The 14,862-nt window shown below is 39.6% G+C and overlaps 2 protein-coding genes across 2 annotated transcripts; both read left to right on the top strand.

Annotated features, from left to right (window-relative positions):
- Positions 1-11,469: 11,469 nt before the first annotated feature.
- Positions 11,470-12,594, top strand: LOC113316070 (protein ALP1-like). The gene is made up of 3 exons (XM_026564302.1): positions 11,470-11,670; positions 11,788-12,013; positions 12,116-12,594. The coding sequence occupies exons 1-3, from the start codon at positions 11,470-11,472 to the stop codon at positions 12,592-12,594; spliced, it is 906 nt and encodes a 301-aa protein (XP_026420087.1).
- A 266-nt stretch (positions 12,595-12,860) lies between these two features.
- On the top strand, positions 12,861-14,239 carry LOC113316069 (uncharacterized protein At2g29880-like). Its single transcript, XM_026564301.1, has 4 exons — positions 12,861-12,940; positions 13,069-13,151; positions 13,215-13,390; positions 13,667-14,239. Exons 1-4 carry the CDS (start codon positions 12,861-12,863, stop codon positions 14,237-14,239), a joined length of 912 nt encoding a protein of 303 aa, XP_026420086.1.
- The last annotated feature ends 623 nt before the right edge of the window (positions 14,240-14,862 follow it).

Genomic DNA, 14,862 nt, shown 5'->3' with positions numbered 1-14,862 from the left:
ATCTCTTCGTCAAAGTCATTATGGATGTCTTCTCCTACCTGGTCTTCGATATTTTCTTCCACTGTATCTTGATTGGTAGCGAAGGAGAATTGAGATGCAATCGAAGGCTCGTATACCCTTGCTATTTTAATAGCTTCGACATTTTTATCCCTCAGCATGGATGATATATATGCTAGGGCATCCGCGTGCCTGAGGTCCCTTCTGCATAAGTGCCGGAACTTAATGTTCGGGATTTGTGATGCCAATGTTTGGACCAAGGCCATGTAAGCTGAGAGGGTGTCATCGTACACATTATACTCGAGCCCTATTTGCCGTATGACAAGCTGCGAATCACTTGTCAGCCTTACATCGGTTACCCCCATCTCTATTATTATACGGAGGGCATGTACGACAGCTTCGTATTCAACAATGTTGTTGGTATGCTCTTTGAATTCCAACTAAGTGCCTGTATAATCCTTTCTCCGTTGGGGTGATAATGACAATGCCTATTCCTGCTCCTTCCTTATTTTTGGATCCGTCGACGAAGACTTCCCATTGTCTTTGACTCGCAGGTTCGAGGATATCCATTGGATCCTTGTTTTCTTCCTCGGCTTCTGGTATTCCCTTAATCTCTTCGTCGTTGTCAAGGGGGAGGTCTGCTAAGAAATCCGCCAGAACTTGGGACTTCCGAGAATGTTGAATTTCATGAATGATGTTGAATTGGTCCAGATGGGTGTTCCATTTGGCTATTCGGCCCACTTTTCCCGTGCTTTTGAGGACTGCTTCCAATGGTGCTTTGCATGGGACCCTGACGAGGTGAGTTAGGAAGTAGGTTCTCAGTTTTTGGTAGCCCATACCAATGCGAGGATGAGTGTTCAATCTTAGTATAGTTCTTTCCGCAGAATTGAGGGTCTTGCTGACGTAATAGATAGGTTGTTCTATCTTTGTATTGGTTTTGACCAATACCGCTGACTGCGTCTCTGTTGCTGCTATGTACAGTGCCAAAACCTCGTCAGGATCTGGCTTCTGCAGGATCGGGATTGAGGCTAGGTGTTCTTTGATTTTTTGGAATGCTTCCTCGCATTCAACGGTCCATTCGAACCTGCTCCCTTTTTTGAGAATATTGAAGAAATGTTTGCATTTGTCCGAGACCGGGCAATAAATCTGCCCAACGCTGCTATGATCCATTGAGTTTCTGTACTTCCTTTAAATTCTTTGGGGACGGCATCTCTACTATGGCTTGAATCTTTGCTGGGTCTACCTCGATGCCCCTTTTTGTTACCAGATACCCGAGGAATTCCCCGAGGTGACACCGAAAGTACATTTCTCCGGATTCACTTTCATGTGATGTTTCTCATTGCTTCGAAGATATTCCTCAGGTCCTGGTGGTGATCTTTACGCAGCTTGCTTTTGACGAGCATGTCGTCAACGTAGACTTCTAGGTTCCTCCAATCCATGGCTTGAAGATAGCATCGACCATCCTTTGGTATGTTGCCCCTGCGTTTCGAAGTCCGAAGGCATTCTAGTGTAGCAATAAAGGCCATGTGGGGTGTAGAACGCTGTGTGTGGCTGATCTTCTTCTGCCAGGGCTACTTGGTTGTAGCCAGAATGTCCATCCATGAATGACAGTTCTTCATATCCTTCTACTGCTTCTACCAGCTGGTCTATGCTCGGCAGGGGATAGCTGTCCTTTGGACATGCCTTGTTGAGATTAGTAAAGTCGATGCATATTCTAACCCCTCCATTTTTCTTAGGAACAATGACCATGTTGGAGATCCAGGTAGGATACTTGACTTCCTTGATAAATCCTGCGTCTAGTAGTTTCCGAAGTTCTGTTTCTACTGCCTCATGATACTCTGGAGCTACTTTTCGTATTTTCTGCCTGAACGGGGGCGTGCCCGGTTTGATGCGTAGCTTGTTGGATTACTTTTGGGTCAATCCCCGGCATATCTCCTAGCTTCCAGGCGAACACATCCGCGTATTCCTTAAGTAATTTGGTTAAGGAATGTTCCCTTCCTTCGTCCATTATGGTCCCGATTTTGATCATCTTCGGGTTTTCTTCCGTTCCTATGTTGATTTCTTTACGGGCTCCACTGGTGTGAACACAGGCTTCGGGTTTCCGAGGACTGGGACGTTCTTTAATTGCTATTTAGCGTGTTTCTGTTCTTCGCTGGTTGTTGAAGTACTTGTTCTGTGCTTAGGACATTATCATCTTTCGTCAAGCCCTTCCCTGTAGTTTCCTTGAGGAACAGGTCTATGGCCTTCTCTTTCGCGGTTTCTTGATTTTTTACTCTTCGGATTTTTCGCTGCTCTTCTTGCTCGTTGTTGATATGATCCTGAGTGGCCTGGCACTCTCGTAGTGACCGATCTCCCTTGATTTCCATTACTCCCTCAGGTGTTGGAAATCTGAGATATTGGTGGTATGTTGCCGCAACTCCTTTGAGTTATGTATCCATTTTCGTCCAATAATAGCGTTGTAGGGGGAAGGGGTGTCCACCACACTGAATCGGGTTTCCAGTTTCATGGGCCCTGCGTTAACCTGCAACACGATGTCTCCCAAGGGCTTCGTGGCTGCTCCATTGAATCCGTAGATGGTGTGATAAGAGGTCATTAACTGTTCATCATGGAGCTTCATCCGTTTGAATGCATCGTAAAATAGGACGTTTACGGAGCTTCCCCCGTCTATGAGGATCTTTTTGAGGTTACATCCAGCTACTGGTAGTGTTAGGACCAAGGGATCGTTATGGTCTTCCATATCTTCTTCGATATCCTCGGCATCGAAGATGATAGGAGATTCCATCCATTCTTCGTGTTCGTCCACCACTATCCCATCGACCTTATATAATTCGCAGCGGTCTTCGAATTGCTTCCGTAACCTCTTTCCTATCTGCGCTGTAAGTGAGGGCCTGTGGCTTCAGAACACGAGATGGTGTTGATTGTTCGGTTTCCTTCCGGAAGTTGGACTGGTTTGGTTCGCTTGGATCTATCCTCGGTAACATCCTTTCGTACGTAATGTTTGAGCTCTCCCGCATCAATTAATTTTTGGATCATTATTTTAAGGTTCTTGCACTTTTCGGTCTGGTGTCCGTTGAAACAATGATATTCACAGTAATCTTTAGACTTCTCGGATCTCGGGGGCTGCTTTCCCTTAGACCATGGCCACTCCAAGTTTTCCCTCCCTTTGATCTCTCGTAGGATACGAGCATAGCTAGCGTTGAGTTTCGTGTAAACTTGATCTTCGAATTTTCGGTCACCTGTTCTTCGTTCATCCCTTCGTTCCTTCCTATCTTCGTGAGGTCTCTCCCTGAGCAACTCCTTTTGGCCCCATTGGTTTGTTCCGCTGAATTGGTGCGGTGAGACTCTGCGGATATGCCCTCGGGTTTTCCCGTTGAATTTCTTCAAGTCGAGCGTGCTTTTCGATAATTATTCGAAGATCTCCCTCTGTCTTAGGCACGCTCCCATGAATTTCAACAAATAGGGGACTCATTCGGTCTAATCCCCATTTGTAGCAATTGATGCTTACCACTGGGTCCACGCTCCCTATGGCTTGGCAGATCTTGTGCCATCTGTTAGTGTACTCCCTCGTGGTTTCCTTGTAGCCAATCGCTAGTGAAAAGAGCTTATCCATTCCGGTGTTTACAGTCTTGTTGTACATGTACGTTCTTAAGAATTTCTCTGCGAGTTGGTCGTATGAGTGGATGGAGTTTGGTGGCAGATTATCGAACCATGATAACGCCGATCCCTTCAGGCTTGACGGGAAGTATCTGCAGAGTACGGCGTCGTTCTGACCCCATCTAGCTAAGACACGGTTGTAGTACCGAATATGTGCAGCAGGGTCGCTGGATCCATCATAGCATTCGAACGTTGGGACAGGGCATTTCAGTGGAATAGGGGTGTTGGCCAAGCGATGAGTTAAGGGCGTGAGTTAGCTTCTCTCATGACCTCTTCTAACCTCCCCCCCCTTGTTTTTTTTAATTGCCTGATCTCGGCCATCATCTCATCTCGTAGCTCTTCCATCGCGCGGTGGTGCCCTAAATTCTTCTGCTCGTTACCGTCTGACTCTCCGTCGTCATAATCCGGGTCGGATACGCTACTTCCCCTTGTCGCGTCTTCATTAGCCGCTATGACGACTCTACAGTCTCGGTTTGGCTCTGGTGCTTTGGAGTTTGCTTCATCAAGTTGTTGGCTGGTCTTCGTGCTTAGAGCAATCCGCTCCTTTAAATCTTGATTTTCTCTGGCCAACAGGGCTACACATCTGCGTAAACCTGCTGGCTCTTCTTCAGTTCCTCAAGCTCAGCCATCAGTCGATGTGATTGGTTGGACCCCTGATTGGGAGTCCCAGCGCGTGCCTACGCCATGGTGCCGCCTTCCTCTACGGTCTGCACTAAAGGTGGCAGGGTTCAGCTTCGGTTGCTGGCATTTCCAAATGGGGTGAGTGCCCCTCTGCGGTGCTAGAGCCGCCGGTATGGTTTGATTTTGATCATTTGTTGGTGGCATTCCAAAAGTTGAAGGTGCACGGGTTGGAATGTTCTGGATTCATCCACCCTTTCTCTTGGTTGATTAAGTTGATTCATGGCGCAAGTATTGCTAGCCTCTGCAGCCTTCGGGACTACCGCAGCCGCACCGTACTTTGTCGCCGCTGCTCTGAGAGCCGCCGCTGCAACTGAATTAGCGTTCATAGGTGAAGTGATTTCCGCAGTATCTTGCCTTTGACTGGTCATTTTAGCTTTGTCTCCTTTCTGCTTGCTTCGGGTGATGACCGGGGTTGTCCTGGGTGTTTCTTTTGACAAAGCTTTGGATTTTCCTGCTTCCTGCGTCTTTTCCATCACGGTCCTTTTGTCGACAATGAAATCTCGCAGAAACTCGCCTTCTTTACTACTCACAATACGTTCTTTCTGCACAAGGATTTCAAACAAAAAACGGGAATATCCGCGTGAATCGGGTTAGTTGGCGAAATACTTCTTCCAGGAGAGGATTAATACACACAAGTTACAATACACGGGTTAAAGTTTTATTAAAGGAGATCCTTACAAGTATAAAAACTACGAAAACCCCCCAGAGACGGGTTCGCACGAGATCTAAAGAAAATCGTAAATCCACGGATTAAAACAATAAATCTTATCGAAGATAAAGGTGGGTTTTTGAATACAATACAGTTAACAAATGATCTATACGGTCCGAGCTGATAAATCAGAGCAATCATATGCCAATTTAAAATGAAATCACAGGACAAGATAAATCTTTTACCGGGACGAAGTCCCTGTTTCTAGCGCCAAATTGTGAACACACAAATCACGAAGGCATCCGAATGCTCACAACCAATCATCGTAATCTAGAGATTTTGTGATGATGATATCCTAGTGTTGATTCCTTGGCTCAAAACCTTCGGGTTTATCATAGCCTCATCTAACAACTCCATGCGAGGCGTTTGCGCACGGGATATAGTAAAAACAGAAAGCAAAACGTATAAGTAAAGATCCATGGGGTTAAATATAAAGTGCTGAAATGTAAACAAGACCAGGTTTACGTGGTTCAGCACTAAGGCCTACGTCCACGGGTTTGTTGTTTTACTATATTCTTCACGGTTACACGAGTAGTCGAATGACTTTTGGGTTTACATGTTTCTCTCTTCTAAAGATTAACTTACACTTGCAATCTCTCTCTCTCCTTCCCTTCCTGATTTTTCCGATCCCCTTCCTCTTGGTGGAGACGGGGTATTTATAAGGTTAGAATGTGGGACCCATCTCTGAAGGCCGTTGGAACCTTATCTTCTTGTGTCTTGCGTCTATCACGCAGAGGTCTGCGTTTGCCCCTTGATCCCGCAGACATCCTCGCTCGTTCCACAGGTTGATCGACACGTACACTGCTCAGAGTGTTTAATGGGGTAGTTGAGGTCTGCTCGTGTCAGACAAGTGTCTTCTGCCCCTGTCACGTCCGTGTCAGCTAACTTTCTCTCCACCGTTGATCTTAGCTTCTTTTGGAGATGAGATAAAGTAACTCCTCGGGGTTTATTTGGTGTTTCGCAGCGCATCATGTTTTGATGTCTTGGCCTGCATGCTTTCCACGTATCTTTTTATATACACGTGTCTGATAGTGAGATATATGTGTACACATATTTAAAATGAAAATTGTATTGTGAATTGTAATGAAATTGGAGGTTTTAACATGTTCATAATCGTGTAATTGTTTTTAATTCGGGGGTTAGTTGACTTGTTTAGAATTATGTTTCTGAAATTGGTTAAGAAATTGGGATCCTGAAATGTTTGTATTGAATTGTGTATGTATATCAGGACTAGGGCCCATAGGGATTTTGTAGTTACTGTGATCGATGGGAACGAGAAGTATAAACCTATATAATTTGTTGACGTAACTGCTGGTAGTAGAGGTGATAGGTATATTCAACTGTTTGATAAGATGAATTATCAATGTGAGAATGAAGAGGAATTTATTAGAATACTAGTTATCATCCCGGCCGCTCAACCTCTATCGAATTTTTAAAGTAAATTGGCCGGTTTGTATTCTTTAACCTGTACTAAACCAGCCGGGTTATAATATTTTTTAGTTAGTCGGGTCATAATAGTCGGGATTTACGACCCCAACCATTACGAACGATCTGGGACTTGTCTAATCAGCCAGGGCCTTACGACCCCGGCCGTGGTCTCTTATACAAATTCCCGTATATTATTGGTCGGGTACGTTGGTCCCTTACCCATATTCCCTTATCGTGGTCCCTTACGCAAATTCCAGTTATTTATTAGTCAGGTAAAATCAGTCGGGGCTTACAGTCCCGGCTGTGGTCCCTCACGCAAATTCCCGTATCTTGTTGGTCAGGATCAAATTAACCAGGACCATAAGCCCAACTGTCGACCCCTTTATTTCTTTGCAAATTAATATCTGGCACCAAGGTTATCCATTTTTAATCAAGTTATATGCGGAACTTAGGTTGTCCGTTTTTAATTAAATTAGTATAGTCACGACTATTGTATCTCATTTTAGACTTTAATATGAACCCATGGCATGTTAGTGTCATTATGTTTAACTTTGTGTCACATAAAACACCCTTTTCGGATATCGAATATTATGGTCTGTTCATTCATTTTGTGTTGATGCAATTATTTGTAACATATGAACTTTTCTAAACTTTGCAAATGTGGTTGCTATTTGACATCAATGACTTGCATCTTGTTCGTAGGCAGCCACGTTAGTATTTTTTCATAATGGTAGGAGTTCTGCCAAAGTTAATCCAATTTTATTGCGATAAAAGTCTGAAAGGGCAGCCGAAGCTGCATTATCTAAAGAGCCTAATCCACCGGTCAAAGGAATCAACTCACCCAGAAAGGCTTAAACCTCTGTTGCAGAAAAACAATGAAGACAAGCAATCGACAAGATGAAAAGAACACATATTTTTTCTCTGTTTGTAAACTGTTGTGGTTACATGTTTATCCTAACCCATATCTTATTTGTTTGTCTACAACATTAATCTATAAAATTAAAACTAAAATCCAACTTATTTATGGTGTTTCAATATGTAACAGTGAGTAAAAATCGATTTGGGGAAGAAGACCTTTTATATCTATCATAATCTATCACCATCTGTTTCCTGATAATGACATGTGTCACGATTTGAGTGGTTTTAATTACAGACGGTTTGATGGGAGAAACAGTGTCACGTGGAGCAATCTGGGGCGGCAGGAAAAGTGACTAATATAATAAAAGGGTGAGGGTTAAAACTGTGTTTTTGTCCCGTTGTCACATGCTACTCACGTGCAATGAGATTCCTAATCTTAACCGTTGGATTATGAGCATACGTGGCAACATCTAAGCAGAGGGTGTATATTTGTCTTTTTCCAACACGTGGGAACTCGCACATGCGGAGTTAACAGCTTTTTCTAACAGTGGGGCATTTTTCCAATTTTTTTTAACGTTGGGACAGATTTCCAAAATTGTTGTAGTAGGGCGTTTTCTTTAAAAGTGCATCACATAGTAGTATCAAGAGTGAAGCTACTACTACTATTTGTGCAAGCCAAGGAGACTAAATAACAACTTACTCAACCTAACCTTCTCTTCTATTGAATTCAACATTACAATATTCTTTTTTTTCTCATTTAAACTGACAACCACCAACCTACTTCTCTAACTGTATCATGGGCTGTAGCTTGAACAAACAAGCAAGGAGAAAAAAAACCACGCAGACAGACTTTAGTAAGAGCTTTAACAGAAAAGATAATACTCTTGGAAGAGGATATGAGTGAAATAAGAAGGAAAAGAGGAAGGGAAAGTGAAGTGAAGTTCATGAGCAACAAGTTAGAGCATTTGAGGTGAAACAAACTGGATGGAAATATGAGAGAAAAAGATTGAGGGAAGAAATTAAAAAGTTGAAAAAAGAGTCGGAAGAAAAAGATGGAAGAATCCAAAGGTTTAACGGAGAACAATAGCATTAATTATGATCAGCATAATATTACCGTTGATGAAGAAAAACATAAAGGAAAGGAATGGCAGCATATGGAAGCTAGTTATAACTACCTGATGATGGAGCACATGAGAGAAGAACAATTATGTCGAGAAGAGGCTATCGAGAAACGGAAATGACTTTACCTTGCTATCAAGAAAGAACTCGACGACCTCATTGAGAGAACCTGCCGAGGTTTACTATTCTCAATTATCTCTGCAGTAACACACTACATGCATGACCACAACTATTACTACTACAGATATTTTCAGAAGCATATAGGTAAGTGATAATTAAATCATGAAATCAAGATGAAAAAACCTAACGTTCCATTGAACCAACAAACAGGCACCACTAAGCTCTAATCATGAAATAGGTGATGACATTCAGTTTCATATTCGTTTCACCTGCACTTTTCTATCAAATTTCTTTTTTCCAACAAATAATGTACCATGGAAAAAAGCAAACCAAATAAAATCTCCCTGCATAATTCTGGCATAATCGTTCATCCTTCGTTCTATCATGTAAAGTTATTTTCTTTCAGTTGAAACTCGAAAAGTATTAATGCCTACTCACATGGTCATCTTTTCCATGTTCATGGAGCCGTCTAGTTAAGTATCTCTCAAGACAGAACCAATTATGTCGTGTAACAAAATTGTACTCATATAACTGAGTTCCGAAGTAGGAGATACTCATATGATTATAAATTCCTGTCACTTTAAGTAAATCCCACCAGAATGATGGAAATGAAAAAGTTAATAGCGTGTTCGTTTCGGGTAATTGGGAGCCCATGAATTGGATTCCAAGGGAATAAGCCCAATTTCCTTGAACCGAACAGCCATAAAATTTCCAGAATTGGATTCCTAAGGAATCCGATTCCCTCCTATCAGCTCTATTCCATTGTAGCGCTGGGTGGGTGGAAAAGAATTCGTTTCCGGAGAAAACAAGGGGAATTGAGCTTAAATTACCAAACTGTCCATCTGAAAACCAAATCTCGATCTGTTTTTCAATTTTCATTTCTAACCATTTCTTCGTAATCGAGAGATAAGAAGAATAAAACCACTGAAGAACGAGAGATTGAGATCTACGATGATTAGGTTAGGGTTTTAACTTCTGGTATGTATGTCTTTCATCTTTTATCTGTATGTAATTTCCTTTTCATTTTTAACTGCTCATTTAGTTTGTTTTTAGGGTTTTGATTTCTTTTTATTTTGTTGCAGGAGTTATTAATTAAACGACCAATTATCATCTCAATTGGATTTGCGGCTTTGTGATAATCGGTCATCAACTCAGGAACAATAATCTCTTCCACAAGAACTGTAATTTTCATTTTCAACAATATCAATTTCTTCTTCTCCCGACTCAATCAACTACAGTATTATCAGCTTTTCCCTTTGATTCAATTATTAAGAACTTTCAAGATATGATTTGTTCACCAATTTCATTTAATTGATTTCGGTAATTTTTTAGTATGATTTGAGTGTTGGTTTTATGATAAAATTAGCTTATGCATGTGTAGTGTGTTGGGTTTATGATTAATCCATGAAATCATCTTTTCACTATCTCTTGATTGTTGTGTTTGTTAGTAGTAGTACCCTGCATAATTGTAGTTGTTGTAATTGGGGTTGTTCTATGTCTTCTCATATGATCAGGGAAAGATGTATAACAAAATTTGGTGCAAGAGATAGAAAGCTATTTATAATAGGAAATGCTAAGCAACTGGGTATGTTCTTTGTGGGGGGAACTCATTTTGCTGTTTCTAGATATCCGATTTCATTTTGTTCTCCGTATTCTGGTTAGCGGATAGTTGGTTTTTGTGATTCCAATTTCTTAAATTTGACTCACCATTCAAACACGGTAACATCTCGTTGGGGAATGACTGGTTGATAGTTTTAATGTGAGTTTAACCATTTTGTTAGTACTGAATTTTGTGAAAACTTAGCTTTGGTTGGAACCTTTTCAGTTGGGAAAATAACACTTTCCAATTCTTTTTAACTTTTAACCATTTTTATGTGAAAACTAGTATATTTTTTACCTTGTTTTGGAACTTTTCCTTAATCACTTTATTTGGAGAATAACTTCTGAAAATAGGCCTAAGCAAAGTGTGTACGAGAATCCATCTATAGGCTTTGGAGGAATTTGTGTTCATTAAGCTGTATCTTGTTTTGGTTTTGATCAGGTGTTGAGGAAGAGAAAACTGTATCTTTGGTGGTGGTTCATTTCGCAGTTGGCTTTAGCTTACACAGACTAACTTAGAGTTTGTTTTTGCATTTTTCTCTCATTGTGGTTTGGCATAATTTTTTTGTCATGCTATTTGCTTCAGACTATCTTGCTTCAAAATATCAAATTTTATTTTGCCATTGAGGACAATGCTTCCCTACTTGAATGAGAATGATTTTACAATCCATAATCACTTATAACTTAGATTATGCTTGTTTTGTCCTGAAAAACTTTTGAGATTTGATTTGAGGCCTATATTGAGTCACCCTGTGGCTGTATGATTTTTTATTGTTTCTATTTTTGAGATCTTGTGTTTTCAAGTGGTGTGATGGGACTTCAATGAATTACTGGGTCCGCAGTAATTTGCAGAATAATAATCTTCTCTAACAGTAACAAGTAGGTTAAAAATGGCAACACGTTTAGTTTTATTATCTGTCTCTCTATAATCATGTATGGTTGACCATTTTGTTCTTATGCTTTTCAAATTCAGACCCACTTCCAGTATGGCACCTCTAGTCTTGACCAAAAAAAGAAAACTTGAAATGATGACAGACGATATCCGAACAACGTTGGATGCAGTAACTTTATTTTACATTTATTTCTATTCATATGTCTCCCGTCAGCAAAGCTGTGTGTTGAGAGCCAATGATCGTTTTGAATTAACTATGGTACGATTGTGGGTGATGGAAGATTTGGTATACAAAAGTGACACCAAATGTAAATCCCAACTTCATCTCGATAGATGCACTTTTAGAGTTCTTTGTCATAAGCTGCGCACCACTAGTGGATTAGAAGATAATAGAAATTGTGATGTCGAAGAAATGGTGGCGAAATTTTTATATGTAATTGCGCATCACCATAAGAATAGAGTTGTGGGTTTTCAATTCAACCGATCAGGAGATACGATTAGTAGACATGTGAACACGGTGTTGAAAGGAGTTATTAGGCTTCAAGGAGAGTTGTTAAAAGAACCGGTAACAGTCGCTACAAGTTCAGTTGACCAAAGATGGAATTGCTTTAAGGTATGATATTATCTCTAATGAAATATTAAAACCTTGTTAACCTTATCTGTAATGAATATTAACGCTTGGTTTTTCGTATCTATAATGAACTATTAACACGACCTTGTTTACCTTTAGAACTTCCTAGGGGCATTAGATGGAACACATATTAGTGTCCACGTTGCTACATCAGACAAGCCTAGGTATCGTACAAGGAAAAGAGAAATTGCTACCAATGTCTTAGGTGTATGTTCTCAAGATTTGGAGGTTATATATGTATATACTGGATGGGAAGGATCAGCTGCCGATTCTCGTGTTCTTAGGGAAGCCATTTACAAAAAAAATGGCTTAAAAGTTCCACATGGTAAGTTTGTTAGAGTATTATAACTTGAATCTGCGGATTAGCGAGTGTTTTTCATGTTTTTTATTAAGATAATGATAGTTTTTTACATGCTTACTTTTTTAGGTTACTATTACCTTGTCGATGCCGGTTATCCAAATAGTGGAGGATTTCTTGCTCCCTTTAGAGGTCAACGTTATCATTTGAAGGAATGGGGGAGAGATCGTCTAGAACCCAGGACAGCTGAAGAGTTATTCAATATGAAACATTGTAGGGCTAGGAATGTTATTGAAAGAGTTTTTGGATTGTTGAAAATGAGATGGGAAATACTTAGGGTTCCCTCATGGTATCCTGTGAACATACATTGTCGTTTTATCATGACTTGTTGTTTGATACATAACCTTATTAGGAGAGAAATGCCGATGGATGAATTTTTACCGGAAGATGAATATGAAGATGGACCAATTAATTTGGTTTCTCCTCAAGAAAGTCGAATGATCGAACATGTTGATTCCTCGAATTATTGGGATGTTCAGAGAAAGGAGTTGGCAGATCAAATGTGGGAAAGATGGACTGCACGTAGACGTAGGCGCATAGTTAGTTAAATGATTTCATCATTTTCCTGTATTATTTTACATTTTTTATCACTTTCATTTGTACTGTACTGTTACAAGAACAAGGTTTATTACTTATCTTCGAATGGTATAATTTTGTCAAATGGTTTATTTCAGATTTATTTTTGCAAATGGTTGATTTTTTATCTCTATCTTAGTATCTATGTGGGTTTATATGTAGCAATGATTACTGTTTTTACTGCTCTACAAAAATTTAGATGGTGGTAGAACATTGGAGCATGTGATTACTTATAGAAATGAAATGCAGTTTTCCTCCTTTATGGCTTTCTGGAATTACTATTCCTAGACAGAAGTCTGTAGTAGTTGATAATGAAATGTATCATTCTCGTCATCAACAGGTATAAATGTCTATTAATAACAATTAATTTGTGTTCTTTTATTCCTTGTTTTATTTGATGTTAAACTATTTTTGAAATTATCTTGATGGAACTTGGTTGTAAACAGGCAAGTAATGGCACCTCATTGGAATTGGGTACAAGCTGAAGATGACATATTGGTTGATGTTTTGACGGAACTTGCGCTCGATGGCAAGTGGAAAAGTGATACATGATTCAAATCTGGCTATTTGAAAGTGATTGAACATAAATTAGCTGAGAAACTACCCAATTCCGGGTTAAGTACTACCAACATTGATTCTAGAATCAAGACCCTGAAGAAGCATTCAATGGCAATCAACGAAATGCTAAATGCTGGCAGTGGTTTTGAATGGGATTATGTCAACAATAAGCTTGTGTGTGAGAAGAATTTATTTGATGAATGGGCTATGGTAATTTCAAACCATTATTAAATATATTCCTTTCTGTTTAGTCAGTTTGTTCTCTTAATCATGTAGTTTTATCCTTGGTTTGGTATTGGTATCAGTATCAGGTCATACAAGTAGTACGGGGTTGATGTCTTAGAATTGCAGAAGAAAATAAACATAGAAGTGTTATAGGAATTACCTGGAGCTTACACTTTTGTTTTTTTCGACTGAAATTTGTGAAGTTCCAGTTCATTTTTCTTGTTTTTTGGACTGAAATTTTTTTGTTTGTGGATTTTGCAGTCTCATCCGAGTATAAAGGGAGTGTATGGGAAAGTTTTTCCTCATTTGGACGCATTGGTTGAAATATTTGCTGAAGATAGAGCAAATGGTAAAGGACCTGCGTCTTTAGCTGAAGAGTTAGAAGACATAGATAAAGAAGATGAACAAGAAAGGGAGAACGAAACAGAACAAGAAACAGAGCATGAACAAAGTAACCAGTCTGGATCAGTGGACGAAGCCAATAATAGCAATGATAAAGGTAGGAGAAGGAAAAGGGTTAGATCATCTTCTTTGGATATTGGATCCGGTGAATCAAGTGGTGATTCGAATGGTCTTAATTTGATGGCTAATTATTTCAGCAAGTTTGTATCAGGCACTCTTTCACATTTTGAAGCGATTCGTAGTACATTGGCTCAAGAATCAGACACCAACAAGCAGTTGTTTGAGGAGATGCAGAAAATTGATGGTCTTAATGATGATAATGTGATGGATGCTGCATCGATTATACTTGATTCGACTACAAATACCAAAATGTTTTTCTGGATGGACGAAGGAAAGAGGGCTCACTATGTGAAGAATAGAATACTCAAGTAGAGTAGTGGAAAAGGGAAGCTCTTGGTATGTTTATTGTGCTCTTGTTAGGGAGGTATTATACACAAGTTGGTTGTCAGTAACATTGTGGAAGAAGAATAGTGATCTTAAATCTGTTTTGAAATTTTGAATTCTTAAATTTTTGAATTTGAATATGAATTTTAGTTGTGTATTAGAATTTGGTTGCCAGTTAGATTGTGGAGGAGTAATTGTCAAATTGTTTAAATTTGTTTTGAAATTTTGAATTCTTAAATTTTTGAATTTTAGTCATATATTAAAATTTTCAAGGATATTTAAGTAATATGATAGATTTGAATTACATTGTAATCCAATAACCCCAACCGAACATATTTTCTTATACCAAGGAATCCATTTCCTGGAATCCAATTCTAGGAATTGGATTACCCAAAAATCCAATTCCTGATATTTGAAAAACTTGAAACGAACGAGCCGTAAGGGAAATAGAAAAAATGCAACTGCCTTTTTTTGTCTTAAGCTTAACAATGAGTGAACTGACTTAACATGTAGTGTGCTTTTTGTATGTATGTTCCACATTTCTTACAAATAGGTAAACTAGAGCTATCACAAATCAGTGAAAAAAACAATTCACCTACTTCTCGTCTATA

This window comes from Papaver somniferum, chromosome 10 (assembly GCF_003573695.1).
Source record: "Papaver somniferum cultivar HN1 chromosome 10, ASM357369v1, whole genome shotgun sequence".
Taxonomy (NCBI): domain Eukaryota; kingdom Viridiplantae; phylum Streptophyta; class Magnoliopsida; order Ranunculales; family Papaveraceae; genus Papaver; species Papaver somniferum.
The sequence above is the reverse complement of the archived record's forward strand: the minus strand, read 5'-3'. Positions and strand labels throughout refer to the sequence as shown.